Source organism: Thrips palmi, unplaced genomic scaffold, assembly GCF_012932325.1.
Source record: "Thrips palmi isolate BJ-2018 unplaced genomic scaffold, TpBJ-2018v1 HiC_scaffold_8, whole genome shotgun sequence".
NCBI classification, from domain to species: Eukaryota; Metazoa; Arthropoda; class Insecta; order Thysanoptera; family Thripidae; genus Thrips; species Thrips palmi.
In genome coordinates this window covers 5,167,474-5,180,464 of record NW_023144635.1, presented here as the reverse complement: position 1 = coordinate 5,180,464, position 12,991 = coordinate 5,167,474, and the positions used below count along the sequence as shown (strand labels likewise).

Below are 12,991 nucleotides of genomic sequence, written 5' to 3'. Positions count from 1 at the left end.
CACCTCAAACGCTCCACGCACGTGGGTGCTATTGTTGCTAGAGCAACAATCCCTGGCCAAAATTTTACAAGTACAAAATTATTTCCGATTTCAAAGAAAAAAAAAGAAAAACGTTTTGATATTTCAGCTTTACAAAATTTGTCGTGAAAACTTCCCCTCGATACCCCGCCCCCACATTTGCCCCGCCACTGCCCCCTGACAGACTGACAGGGACGCAACACGAGACGGCGCCATGTCTCACCGCGACGCGTTCTGCTCCGTGTACACCAAGGACTACAAGTGGTGGGAGGACGTGGCGCGGCCCTCTCCGTGAGTGCGAGTGAGATGGAGTAACGGAGTGGTGGCCGACCAGCGACCGAATACCACCCGCACCCTTTTCGTTTTGGCAGGGCGAGGGGCATCAACATCGCCGAGGACCCCGAGAAGTACGACAAGTTCCTCTCACCGGAAGAACTCAAGGTACACGGCGTCGGCGGAGCGCCTGCAAGCAGGCCGTGCCGCAAGACGGCCGCGCGCGGCGGGACTGCCTAGCCCGCGGACTGCAGGCGCTTGAGGCTCGCCGTCGCTCTGTCTCTCTCGCAGCTAAACGGGACGCCTCGTGAGTGCGAGAGAGCCAGAGCGACGAAAACGACTCTCGGCATCAGTCTGCAACCTGACTAACGTGCTGCGCCTGCACCTCCAGCCCGGCAAGTACGCAGAGGACACGATCCAGCAGCTGCAGCAGCTCTGGAGGCAGTCCGTCTACAAGGTGGACTACTGCGGGGCGTGTGAGTATTCCGAGTTGGAGCGCTTTCGCCGCTGTCTCTTTCTCTCGCGCTCTTGGCGCTACCCGGATAGGTGCGATAGAGACAGAGCGACCCGGGTTTTACTTCGGTTTCAATGTTTTGCTTCCCCGCTTCGTCGCCAGCGTCCCCCAGGGCCGAGGGCGAGGCCTCCGCGGGGCTCTTCGAGGAGGACGCCCTCATGGACTCGCTGGAGCGCGCGCTGAACCCGGCCGTCCGCAAGCTGCTGCCGCCCCCCGACACGACGCCCGTGGGTGAGAGTCGTTTCTCTCTCGCACCCCTTCGGGCATACCACACGCCCCTGGAGTGCGAGAGAGACGGAGCGCCCTTTCCCTGTCGCAGTGTTCGGCTTCTGCCCGGTGCGGCGCTTCCGCGCGGGCCGCTCCTTCTACATGGACGCGCACTCCCGGTCCGCCTTCGAGCGGCTGCAGCGCCACGTGCAGGCCAAGGGCGGCTCCAGGCTGGAGGCGCCGCCCGTCCACTACCCCGAGCCCGACTACAGCACGCCGCCCTGCAGACAGGTGCGCCCCCCCTCTCTCTCTCTCGTACTCATGGGGTGGCCCGACGGGGTGAGAGAGAGACAGCGACGAAAGGACTCTTTGCAATCAGTGCCCGTGCCGTGTGCCCTGACCACTGTGGTGTGCCCCGCAGGGAAGGGCGCCCCCAACTCCAACGTGGATACACCTGCGGCCAGACCCCTACTCATGACCTCATCCCAAGTTTCGGCAAAATACACGAACTGAATGAAACCGGAAAAATGTGTAGCTCATTCCGAACATCCCCACTCACAATGCAGTCACGACACTGAGTAATCACATCTTTATTGGCCAGACGGGTGGGGTGGGGGGAAAGGGAGTCGCTGGAGGTCACGTCCCGGGTCGCCGGGCCCGCGAGTTGCAGTGGATGTTCTCGGCCAGGATGATGCCCCCCAGCTTGCTGTAGCTGTCGCGGTACTCGGTGCGGTACTGGTTCAGGTCGCCGCCCTCGCCCATCATGCCTGCGGAGGGAACCAGAAGCATTGCACTCAGACTCGGCGGGACAGCCTCACCCTCACGCCCGGCGGCGGCCCGTACCCTCGCGCGGCCGGCTGCGGCTCTTGGCCTTGCAGGAGATGGCGCACTTGCGCGCGAACTGCGGCCGCTTGGGCACCAGGCCGCACAAGCACACCTCGATGTCGCCGTCGCTGCTCTTCGTCTCCTCCGCCGCCATCTCGCACATTTGCACTGGGAAAGTGAATGGGTCACATCAGCGTGAAAGGGCTGCTGGTATTCGAACCGCGGACCGCGCCACTCACACTGCCTGTTGCGGTCGAGGGACACGACGCCCATGCGGCCGCCGTCGGAGGAGCTGTTGGCCGACCTGCAGGGGCAGTAGGGCAGCGCCCCGGGAGCGGAGCCCGCCAGCCCCGAGCCGGCCACCAGCGCGTCGTACTCGCTGTTGGGGTACTCGCCTGCGCACGCGTCGCAAATCAGTGACGGTCACGCACTGCACGGCGTGGAGTCCGCGAGGCGCGACGCACTCACCTTGCTTGCAGTAGTCCACCTGGTAGATGCTGCGGTACCTGTCCTTGAACACTCTGGCCACCAGGTCGTCAGGCGGGCAGGACCGGATCATGTTGAACAGGTAGGGGTGCTTCTCCTGCAGCTGCACAGCCGCCAGAGGCGTGACAAACACACGGCCAGTCAGTCCAGAGCCCCTTGCACGGTGTGCCCGACCGCGGCGATACTCCGCGCGCAAGGGCCACGAGGGCGGTCCCTTGCGCAGGGAGTCTCGCCGGGACTGTCCTCACCATCTTGAGGTTCTCCTGCGCGCGGTCGTTGCGCGCTACTTGCAGGTCGGGCGGCAGGCAGTAGCCGTGGGGGGCGGGGGCGTTGCCGGCGTGGCCCAGCGAGGCGAGCGGCGGCGTGTGCGGGCCAGCTCGGCCGGCGTGCAGCTCCACGGCATGCTCCGCCTCCGCCTGACAGCGCCGCCGCGCCTCCAGCAGGCGCTCGTACTCCTCCAGGCAGAGCCCCCGCTCCAGGGCCTGCTCGGGGGAGGGCACCGTGGTGTAGCGGACGCCCTGGCATCCCGGCCTGCACCACGCCAACGCACGCCAAGCAGGTCAAGTCAGCGGTTCGGTCTTGGGTCCACTACTACCAGTGGGCCAGCACTACCAGTGCGTACGGGGTCACCTGAGGGGGGCAGTTCGGACGAAGGGCCACAGGAAGTCATTGCGGTAGGTGGTGATGAAGCCGCTGGTGGTCATGATGAGGGAGGGGCTGGGGCGCTAACGCGGACGCATTGCACTTGTCAATTTGGCTGTTTCTTTTTTTTCCAGTTTTGTTACTTTTTAGATGTGATTACTCTCCGCCATGTTGCGAGCGTCCCGGGGGCACCCGGCAACCGCTACAATCAACACTTGCCAACACAAGGTAACAACTTTGGCGGCCTTCGCCGAGAAGTAGAACAGAGTAATCTTGTTTACATCAAATTTATTCAAACTTTACAACAGGATAAGGATGTCAACAGATAGAATGAACATAATATAAACTCTCAATACTTCCGACAAAAAATGAGCACAATGGTGGATCAACCTGAAATGACATTTAAAATGCTGACATGCTTCAAATCTAATTGAAGACAGCATCAACCAACAGCAGAAAATAGAGAAGAGGGACAGGGGAGGGCAATGCCAGAGGGAATAATGACAACTCAGTTCAATCTTTCAATTTAAAGCTAGTTTAAAATATGCACAAAAATACGGTAATCAAACACGCCAATTAGTCATACTAAATACAATACAACCAAACATTTCCTTAATATTTGACAGCACATTTACTGAATGCACTACATTACAGGACACTGGGAACAAGAAAAAGTTACCCTGATACCATGTTATAACAATTAACCACTACATAACAAAATACACAGTACAAACATATGGGAGAAAAAATAGTGTGCTCGCCATTCATGAGTGCATCATAATTTTACACATACACTTGTACAATTGTTTTCTATTTTTTTAAATAAACACAACCACTGTTTCATGGAAAGTGGATTGCATTACATATTTGCACAGATTGAACAAGAAGATTCCCAGACATGGGATGAAGCCAATATAACCCATGCATTGCCAACTGGTACATGAAAATATGCAGATCGAGGATCGAGATCAGGCGCCGTGTGATACATGATAAATGACACACACATTGTGCTATGAACAAATGTTTTAACAGGATTCACGAAAAAAAAAAAAGATACGACTAGGTTCACAAATTAGCAAATAGCGGATAAAACTTCAGACATCTTTTGCCGTAGTGGACTACAGGACAAAGCTGATACAGAAAAAGAAGGGCCTGAAGAAGAGAAGTTGTGCCTACATCGCGGAATGTGATATCTAGTGTGAAGATGACGCCACACACACCCTCACTTCCTACAGGCTGAAAGCCATGCCACAGATTGGTAGGAACAACAGTATGCCAGGAGAAGAGAGGTCAATCTTGAATCACTGCTATAACCTTAATGCATCAGGTTTCAGCTACTGAACTTTGTACAATGCTAGGACCTGGAAAAAAAATTGAATAGAATATTATTGACAGGTACTACTAAGAGATAAGAGAAAAATTAGGAGTAGATAAAATAAAAGAATAATGAAGTCTTACATTTCATTTTAATTTTAACTTTACTCCTTGCTCCGCTTCTTCTTCTTTTCACTTGTTTTATCCTGGTTTGGGGTGTCTTCAATCTCAGTGATTGTTATCTTTGGAGATGCAGTCTCAGCACTAGCATTGACAAGATTTACATAGTGAGAATCTTTCTCTGAGTGATATGAAGGGGATGATGATAAAATAGATTTGGATTCTTGACGTTCCTGGTCTGACTGCCATTCCACCTTCTGCCTATGTTGACGAATAGCATCTTGGCAGCGGTCAAGCACCATCTGCTCAGTGAGAACACCGTCTTCAGAAGCATAAGCAGCGGCTTGCCAAGCCACACCCAACTTGGAGATCTCACGACCAGACAATCCCTCAGTAAGAGTGGCCATTCGAGAACAGAGAGCACTGTAGTCAAACTGTGCCACTTTCAATCTCCTAAAAGAGGAAAAAAAATGATATGACCTGTTAGTACACAAGAACTAATATAAGAGAGAAGTTTCCAAATTGCAAATTTACGTGCACATACTTCTGGCCTTCTAATGCAGGAGAAAGAACAAATTTCTCGAAGTACAATCTCATAAGACGTTCCCGCTCCTCAAGTCCAGGCAGATCAAACTCGACCATTTCATCCAAACGATCATTCACAGCCCAATCAAATTGCTCTGGAGTGTTTGATGCCAGCACCAACATAAGCCTAAGTTAAAAGTAAAAGAAAAGAACAATTTAAAAAAAAAAATGATTAAGTAGAATTACACTGAAATTTGACTGCAGAAAAAGTACAACATACTTGTCACTTTGTTCTCCAGTTCTGTACAAGAAAGCATTAAGGGCTGCTCGTAGATCTTCACTAATGGTTTCACTGCTGCGCTTCCGAAGGAATGCATCTGCTTCATCAATGAACAATAGGAGACCTTTTCTGGAGGTCTGAGCCCAATCAAACACCTTGTGAATGGCTGTAACACCATCTCTGCCCATGGGAGCCACATCACCTCCAGTAACTATGGCAAAGTCCATACCAGAATGCATAGCAAGTTTCTGTAAAATTTACACAAACTTTAGGAGCAAATCATTTGAAATTGATAAGGACAATTGAGGAATTTAATTGATAGTTACTTTAGCAAACATGGTCTTTCCTGTTCCTGGAGGTCCATACATAAGAATGTTCCGGTACATACCCCTGTTTTGTTTAGTATTCTTGGTGGCTATTGCAATATCCCTGCAAATAAAAACTGCTTTGTAACAGAAAATTTGAACCTGTTTTTAAGACATTAAATCCGGTTTATAATTACCTTAAACGTTCTTCAAGACGGGGTTCTAAAACTACACCCTCCAAAGCATCACTCTCTCTATTCTTTAGTTTTTTGACAGTTTGCACAGGGTGCTGCAAAGCATCTAAAGCAGTAATGCGTGATGTGTCTCTTACAAGAGATGGTTTACCTGGAAAAGAATCATGCTCATTATAATGCAGCTCACAGGAAATTATGGGCAATCTTCACAATCTGAGAAGAAGAGCAAACGTACCAAGTCTTGCCTCAATATAACGGGCAGCAACAGATGTTGAACCCTTAGCAGTATATACACCTAATGCTAGAAGAGAAAGGCCCCCAGCTGCTGCCAGAACTTTGTCCCAATCAGTCAACAATGCCTGGGCGCCAGACCCTAGAACCGACCCAGCAGTCCTGAAAAAGCAGACAACCTCAATCAGTTCTCAGCCAGTCATGAGTGAGATGACAAAGTACAACACTAAGATTCCCTTACTTGATAGATTCTAAAACTGTTGTCCGTTTTTCAGCTGCTTTCACACGAATTTGTTCAAGGGTCAGGTCTTGATTTTCTCGGTCAACTTTAGCCTTTGCTCGCATTTCTGCCTCCAATTTTTTCATTTCTAGCTGATGTCGCATTTCTAATTCCTTTTCAATGGTGGCTGTGTTCAAAGAAATTAATTAAGTATTTGTCTGTGAGAGTCAAATGCATTTTGGAGGATTTGTTATGTGCTTTACCTTTTCTCATTGCTTCTTGCTTGGCAACAGATTCTTCTTGTCTTCTCAGATTCTGTTCATTTATTTGAGTTTGTTGATGGAGTTGATCATCATACCTTGAAAGTTAAAAGAAAACAATGTCACTTATTGAGGTAATTGAAGAAGGAACCCAAAAATTTGTGTCACTGAAATATGGGTTTATTTCAATCATACCTTTTTCTTGCCAGTTGATCGTGATACTGCTCTCTTTGCTGATGTTGCTTGGTTTCTTCTTGAATTGTTTTCCGCCTCTCATCTCCTTCAACCCTTTTCTGTTCTATTTTACTTTGCTCAATATGAGCTTCATATTCTTTTACTTTCATGGCATATTCTGACTGTTTGGTTTTCTCTTGAAGTTTAGATAGTTCCAGAGCTTCGCCTGAATGTCCTGTAAAAAAAACCAAGTGAAAAGTGAGAAAAAAAATAAAAACAATAAAAAACATTTTTAAACAGTGAGAGGTTTCATGCAAAATTTACATGTATCAAAAACATCACTGTCAGCAACTTTTAATTCAAAATTAACTATAATGGTGTGTGCATATAGCAAGTCATGTTGCATCATACAAAAATACTTGAAGGACTGAGTGGGGCAAAGCAAAATAATGTTGAGGAAAATTAAACCTAAAAATATGTACAACAAATGTGTAGATAACAAGTGAGTAAAATAATCAGGCTGAGAGAAATATGCAAGTACAAAATGGAAGAGAGTATGCATGACCCCACCAACAGCATGAAATGACAAAAAAAATGTTGTTACAACATGAAATTTTGGAAAATCACGTTGTTTGAACAAAATTTTAACTCAGGAGTGAAATGTTTGTTTTCAGTTTAAGAACATATCACCTTGAAATACCTGCCCTAGGGCAACCTAACCTTCGGTCACTACACTAAAACGGTCTTGCTAAAGCATGATTGGCCCTGATTTTTCAAAATAGAGTAAGCAATGTCTAGAGCGAAGCCATAGGAAACGCCAAACAACTTACTCGACTTCTCAAGCTCTTTCGCTGCTTGGGCTGCCCTTTCCAGGGCAGACGAATCGAACCTGTACGCCTCCATTTGAGAACTTTTCGCCGATTGGTTTTGCCCTCCATCGGCATTTTGGCCGCCTGACGTTCCTGGAGGAGGAGGCGGAGGGAAGTTCGCGTCGCCCTGAGGCGGTTTAGGTTTGATTCCGAACAACCACGACATTTTTCACTCAATTTTTGGTCCTAACTCCAAGGGCGGGCGACGGGTTAAGGGTGATACCGGCTACACCACGAGGTGGAGACGACGGGGGAGGGGTGCGGGGGAGGGGGACGTCGGCAAAGGTCACGGCCATGGTGACCAACTGCAACAAAATATGAGTAAGCTAATTCTTGTTACGAGATGTCCGTTTTAGGGATGTCATGCAGTCAGGTTTTAACCAAATTTACTTTTAAAATTAAAACTTGGCAATAATGTCAAGATTTACGATATTTTTTAGGATTGAAAATTACAGATTATTACAAAATGAGTTGGCACAACAAAAGTTGGTCTGTGCGTTATTTGCACCCCTTTGACATCGTGCGATTAGTGAACTACACCGGACAGATCTTGACTTGACATTTATGATGGTTTAGCAAAGAAATGCCTAAATTTGCCTTCTGATTTTGAAGCAGAAGACGATTATCCTAAGAGGTCTTTACATCAATATCACCATGGCTGTTCAAGTTCAACCCAAGGACGTGAAGGTACATGTCCCGAAAACATACTGGTCCTATCCTGTTTCTTTAAATAGGTTATGTTGTCTGGTGTCTTGTTTCCAAATATGTGTCAAGAATAAACAGTCATGCTTTAACGGCAGTGAAAGTTCGACTATGGTTTTTCAGAGATTTGATATATGATGTAATAGCATTAATCGTGAACGTCAACTCCATTTTTTAGTAAATTTGGAAAGTTGGTCATCTGTAACATCTGTCAAACTAATATTTTTTAAAGTTTTTCTTTGGCACAACTTTGGTATTATTTTGTGGTAAAACATTGTTTTGGATGTAATGGTTGTGTGTGGTAATTTTAGAAAATGATGACACCATCGCTTGGAACAACAGCAGCGATGGGACCAGGCACTGCTCTTCCAGGGTCTTCTACAGCGCCTCCCGCTGTTCAGGAATTTTCAATCAAAGTACCTAAGTAAGTTATTCCATCTGGGTGTTAATTTGTTGATGGCCTTATTGCTGTTGTGAATAATTGAAATCAAACTCTATTTTCAATATTTATTCTAGGAATAGTAAAAAGAAATTTCACATGATGCGGTTTAATTCAACTTTAAATGTTGACTTCACCAAGTGGAAACAAGTCAGGATGGAGAGAGAAAACAATTCTAAAGAATTTAAGGGATTTGATGAAGACATGCCCAAGTAAGATTTGTGCCCAAATTCACCATTTAAATTTGGTTGTTACTTGTACAAGAAACATTTCTGACTTGCATCCCTTTTCCTTGTGTCCAGATTTGGAGCAGGTAGTGAGTTTGGTCGAGAGGCACGTGAAGAAGCACGCCGTAAAAAGTTTGGAATTGTTGCAAGGAAGTACAAACCAGATGATCAGCCTTGGATTTTGAAAGTAGGAAGTGGCAAGAGTGGTAAAAAGTATGCAGCTAAAATTTTTGTTTGAATCCAGTCAGGTAATTGTAATGGGCAGTCAGGCAATGAAGAGCATTTGTGTTACAGGTTTAAAGGTATCCGTGAAGGTGGTGTATCAGAAAATGCTGGATATTATGTGTTTATGAAGGCAGAGGATGGTGTCATTGAAGCCTACCCCTTGCAAGAATGGTACAACTTTCAACCTATTCAAAGGTATAAAGCTCTGTCAGCTGAGGAGGCAGAGGAAGAGTTTGGCAGGTATGATGAACACATCAATTTTCAAAAGTGACTTCTGAGATTGGTTATCTGCCCTTTTGTCAAAACTGTAATAATTTACAGACGTAACAAGCAACAGAATTTCTTCTCCCTCATGATGCGCAAAAGGCTTCGGCCTGAAGAGGATATAGAACTTGATGACCCAGATGAAACCAAAGGGAAGCGAAAGGCAGGCGGTGGCAAAAAGTCAAAAGGTTTGGTCTACTTATAAGGAACATGTACCTCAAAACATTTCTCATAATCTCAAATTTCTGTGTTAATACTTTTCTTTTGTGTGGTTACTTGTGGCTCCCATTAATGTCAAATTTATTTTCAGAACTGAAAATATCTGACATGGAAGAGTGGATGGACTCAGAAGATGATTCTGATTCAGATGAAAACGATGAGAAAGAAGAGGATAAGGAAGAAAAAGCTCAGAAAAAGAAGAAGGGCAAGAAGGGTAATTCTTGACTTCCTTCAAAATTTAGTTTGTTCTCTGTTTGTTCTTCATTCACATGATGTACTTTTGTAAAATTACAGAGGCTGATGCCAAGAAAAAGAAGAAAAAGAAAGATTCTGATGATGAGGCTTTTGAAGAGAGTGATGATGGTGATGAAGAAGGGCGAGAGCTAGATTATATTTCTGATTCATCTGTTAGGTAGGCATTTCACAAAGTTTAATGTTAGTTGTTGATGATTTCAGACTGTAAAGTATCTATTTTGTTAGTGTTTCAGACCATGATGAAAAGGCTAAGGATGAAATGAAGGGTGTTGCTGAGGAAGATGCCTTGAGAAAACTTCTTACTTCAGACGAAGATTCTGATGAAGATGAGGACAAGAAGAAAGAAGGTGAAGAGAACAGTGATGCTGATGAGAAGAAAGAGGGAGAAGAAGGCAAAAAGGATGAAAAAGATGCTAAAAAGTCTTCTGGGGACAATGAGAAAGTCAAGAAGAAAAAGAAGAAGGTACAAACCTTTTGTTTTTCATTTTAAGTCTCTCATTGGTGTTCTGCTAATGTGTTTCCTGATTTTAGAAGCGTGAATCAGATGCCCCTGCTTCTCCATCTAATAAGAATTCGTCCAACGGAAATGATAAAAAGGACAAAGGAAATGGTGAGTCAAAGTTGCAGCTTTATTTTTACATTTTCCCTATTTTGTCTTGTCTATTAATACAATAAATATACAATTGCAGACTCAGCTAGTGATGGTAGTGATGCTTCTGACACTGAATCGAAGAAGAAAGATAAGAAAGACTCCAAGGATTCAAATAGGTAAAACATTGATGGTTCAAGAAAGCAAACAAAAAAGCGGGAAATAAAAAGAATGTGTGAGAAAAATAATTTAACCAGTAACTTAATCATTACTGTGTTTTCTGTTGTATTTTTAGTGGCAACAGTTCACGCTCCGCCAGTCCGGCTCTGCAGGCCGACGGCAAGAGGAAGGCCACTACCGACGCGCTGAATGCTGTGGCCGCCAAGAAGGCCAAACTGGACAACTTCGCGTCTGCGTCTGCAGCACCTTACCTCGCTGGCGCTAGGTAAGACTTTCTTACAAATACTGTACTGGGAAGGTTCGCCGTTTGGCACCAACGACTAAGCTTTGTTGTTTTTGTTTTCAGTGAGGCGGGCATCACCGAGGACGCCGTCAGACGGTACCTCATGCGGAAGCCGATGACGACCACCGAACTCCTGCAGAAGTTCAAGAGCAAGAAGACTGGGCTCAGCTCCGAGCAACTCGTTAATATAATGACTCAAATCCTTAAGAAAATCAACCCTGTTAGGCAGACAATTAAGGGAAAAATGTATTTATCTATTAAGGCTCAAGGCGTGCCTAATCCACCGGCACCGGATCCAGCTACTTAGATAATTAATTGTTGTTGTTTTTTTAAGAAAGAAATTTCATTTTTTTAATGTACAATAATTATTGTTAATTTATTCTGTTCTGTACATCTTTCATGTAAATAAACACAATCTGACTGCAATCTCTTAAATGTGTGATTCTGATGGAATACCTTTGACCAGCGGTTCTCAAATTGTTGCAACTCCATACTCTCAAAATAATTCAAAAAAATTTCGAAAACGTAAGTTTTCCTAAACATAGATTGGGTTGTGGTGTTTCCCAGAGTTAAAAAATTCTGCAATACAAACTAAATTTTTTAGAAAGAAATTGGCTAGTGGAGAAAACGCGTCTAGAAAGACGTGCGTCGGGCTTCGGGTTGGGTGGGTGTTGGGTTTGTAGTGCAGGCCGGGCCGGCCAGGCCACCCGGCCCGGCCCGGTCCGGCCGGGCGAGGGGAAGCCCTGAATGATGCAGACGGGGTTCCGTCCCTCCGCGCGCCGCTGGCCGCCTCTGACTGCCTCTGGCTCGGGACTGGACGCGGTGCTATCTGGATCTGGGCGGCAAGTCACCAAAAACTGGCGGCGTATTCAGTCCCCCAGCGCAGGCCGAAAACTAAGACACCCACGCGCACAAAATCCAATAAAAGCGCAGACGCACCTGCGGGTATTCGAACCCGGGCGCCGCCGCCGCCGATCCCACTCGCGGCCGTGCCGTGCCCTGCCGTCCCCCCTCATCAACGCCGTTGTTTTGCCGCCAGACGACGCGGCGGCGTCCCGTTTCCCATTTCCCCGGAGCGAAGATCAAAGCCGTCCTTTTTCCCATAAAACCACGACGGCGTTAGAATCGAAAATAAAAGGCGGCGGGCGATGCGCGGCCCGGAGGGCTCCGGCGTCCCGGCCCGGAACGGAGATGGAGAGCGGTCGTGCGCGCCGAGGCGGTGGCGGCCGTGGCGGCGGTGAGGGGAGACGCGAGGGAAAACGCCTGCCATCGGCGAGGTAGGCACCGCGCTCAACATCCGCGCGCCGCGGGCAGCCTATCGCCGAGTTGGCGGGCGCTCCGGTTCGCGCCCCGCGACGACGACGCGACGCAACCAAAGAGGCCGCCCTCCGCCATGCCTCCGCCCTGCATCGCGTTACACCCCAACAAGGGCGCACCGCGCACCGCGCGCACACACATCAGGTGTAAACGAACACCCTGCGGTGCGAGCGAGAGAGAGAGAGGAAGAGGGAGAGGGGGCCGAGAGCGAGAAAGACGACGCGACACAGTGGGGTGGTGAATAATGAGCGGGCGCCAGACAAAAGACGATCTGCGGTCGTCCCGACGCGCCCGACGCGCCCGCACTCACACAGACGCAGCGGCGGCGCGCGCACGCACACTCGCTCGCGGTGTGGTTTTAACTCACGTATTTGGCAACACGCAGCGCTGTGTTGTGGCAGGGGTCCCAAAGGGGGCGGGGGCGGGGCGGACTTGGCTTGGGGCTCATTGGGGTGACAGGGGGCGTGGAGGCGGGGAGGGCTGCCACCAGCGCCAAGGTGAAAAAGCAAGGCGGCATTGCGGCCGCCAGCATCGCCAGCATGCACACAAAGTACGCAAAGGACGTGCGGTCGGTGACGACGTACACTGTAACAATGGCGGAGTGAAGCGCGTTCCGGCCGATCCGAGTCTCATCTGCAGACTGATTCCGAGAGTCGTTTTCGTCGCTCTGCCTCTCACGCGTCTATACGGCACGCGCCACGAGTGCGAGAGAGACAGGGCGACGAAAACGACTTTCGGAATCAGTCTGCTGACTGCCGGCCCCGCTGGTCCGCCTCGACAGTCCTGATTCGTGCGATTCGTTCCGCAGCCATTAACGAGAAGACGAGACGCTTC

The 12,991-nt window shown here is 48.1% G+C and overlaps 4 protein-coding genes across 5 annotated transcripts; 2 read left to right on the top strand and 2 right to left on the bottom strand.

Moving 5' to 3' along the window:
• Positions 1–64: 64 nt before the first annotated feature.
• On the top strand, positions 65–1,528 carry LOC117653376. The gene is made up of 6 exons (XM_034399011.1): positions 65–309; positions 390–459; positions 683–767; positions 908–1,036; positions 1,125–1,303; positions 1,434–1,528. Exons 1-6 carry the CDS (start codon positions 233–235, stop codon positions 1,488–1,490), a joined length of 597 nt encoding a protein of 198 aa, XP_034254902.1. The 5' UTR covers positions 65–232; the 3' UTR covers positions 1,491–1,528.
• LOC117653375 lies at positions 1,394–3,331 on the bottom strand. Of its 2 annotated transcripts, XR_004588214.1 has the most exons (7): positions 2,954–3,331; positions 2,572–2,854; positions 2,306–2,426; positions 2,077–2,232; positions 1,856–2,005; positions 1,572–1,779; positions 1,394–1,466 (listed from the first exon to the last, which is right to left on the bottom strand). XR_004588214.1 is itself a non-coding variant. In XM_034399010.1 (6 exons), exons 1-6 carry the CDS (start codon positions 3,025–3,027, stop codon positions 1,649–1,651), a joined length of 915 nt encoding a protein of 304 aa, XP_034254901.1. In that variant the 5' UTR covers positions 3,028–3,331; the 3' UTR covers positions 1,474–1,648. The 2 variants fall into 2 exon arrangements, 1 of the variants encoding a protein (XP_034254901.1); XM_034399010.1 differs by lacking the exon at positions 1,394–1,466 and having other exon boundaries at positions 1,474–1,779.
• Positions 3,332–3,477: 146 nt separating this feature from the next.
• On the bottom strand, positions 3,478–7,713 carry LOC117653373 (ATPase family AAA domain-containing protein 3A homolog). The gene is made up of 11 exons (XM_034399008.1): positions 7,419–7,713; positions 6,610–6,823; positions 6,418–6,512; positions 6,176–6,341; positions 5,939–6,096; positions 5,707–5,854; positions 5,531–5,633; positions 5,205–5,452; positions 4,944–5,111; positions 4,424–4,852; positions 3,478–4,326 (listed from the first exon to the last, which is right to left on the bottom strand). The coding sequence occupies exons 1-10, from the start codon at positions 7,621–7,623 to the stop codon at positions 4,444–4,446; spliced, it is 1,914 nt and encodes a 637-aa protein (XP_034254899.1). The 5' UTR covers positions 7,624–7,713; the 3' UTR covers positions 3,478–4,326; positions 4,424–4,443.
• Positions 7,714–7,966: 253 nt separating this feature from the next.
• LOC117653263 (general transcription factor IIF subunit 1) lies at positions 7,967–11,275 on the top strand. Its single transcript, XM_034398830.1, has 13 exons — positions 7,967–8,144; positions 8,471–8,583; positions 8,676–8,810; positions 8,901–9,038; positions 9,120–9,290; positions 9,372–9,502; positions 9,625–9,747; positions 9,828–9,945; positions 10,014–10,251; positions 10,320–10,398; positions 10,478–10,556; positions 10,673–10,822; positions 10,904–11,275. Exons 1-13 carry the CDS (start codon positions 8,112–8,114, stop codon positions 11,145–11,147), a joined length of 1,752 nt encoding a protein of 583 aa, XP_034254721.1. The 5' UTR covers positions 7,967–8,111; the 3' UTR covers positions 11,148–11,275.
• Positions 11,276–12,991: the final 1,716 nt, after the last annotated feature.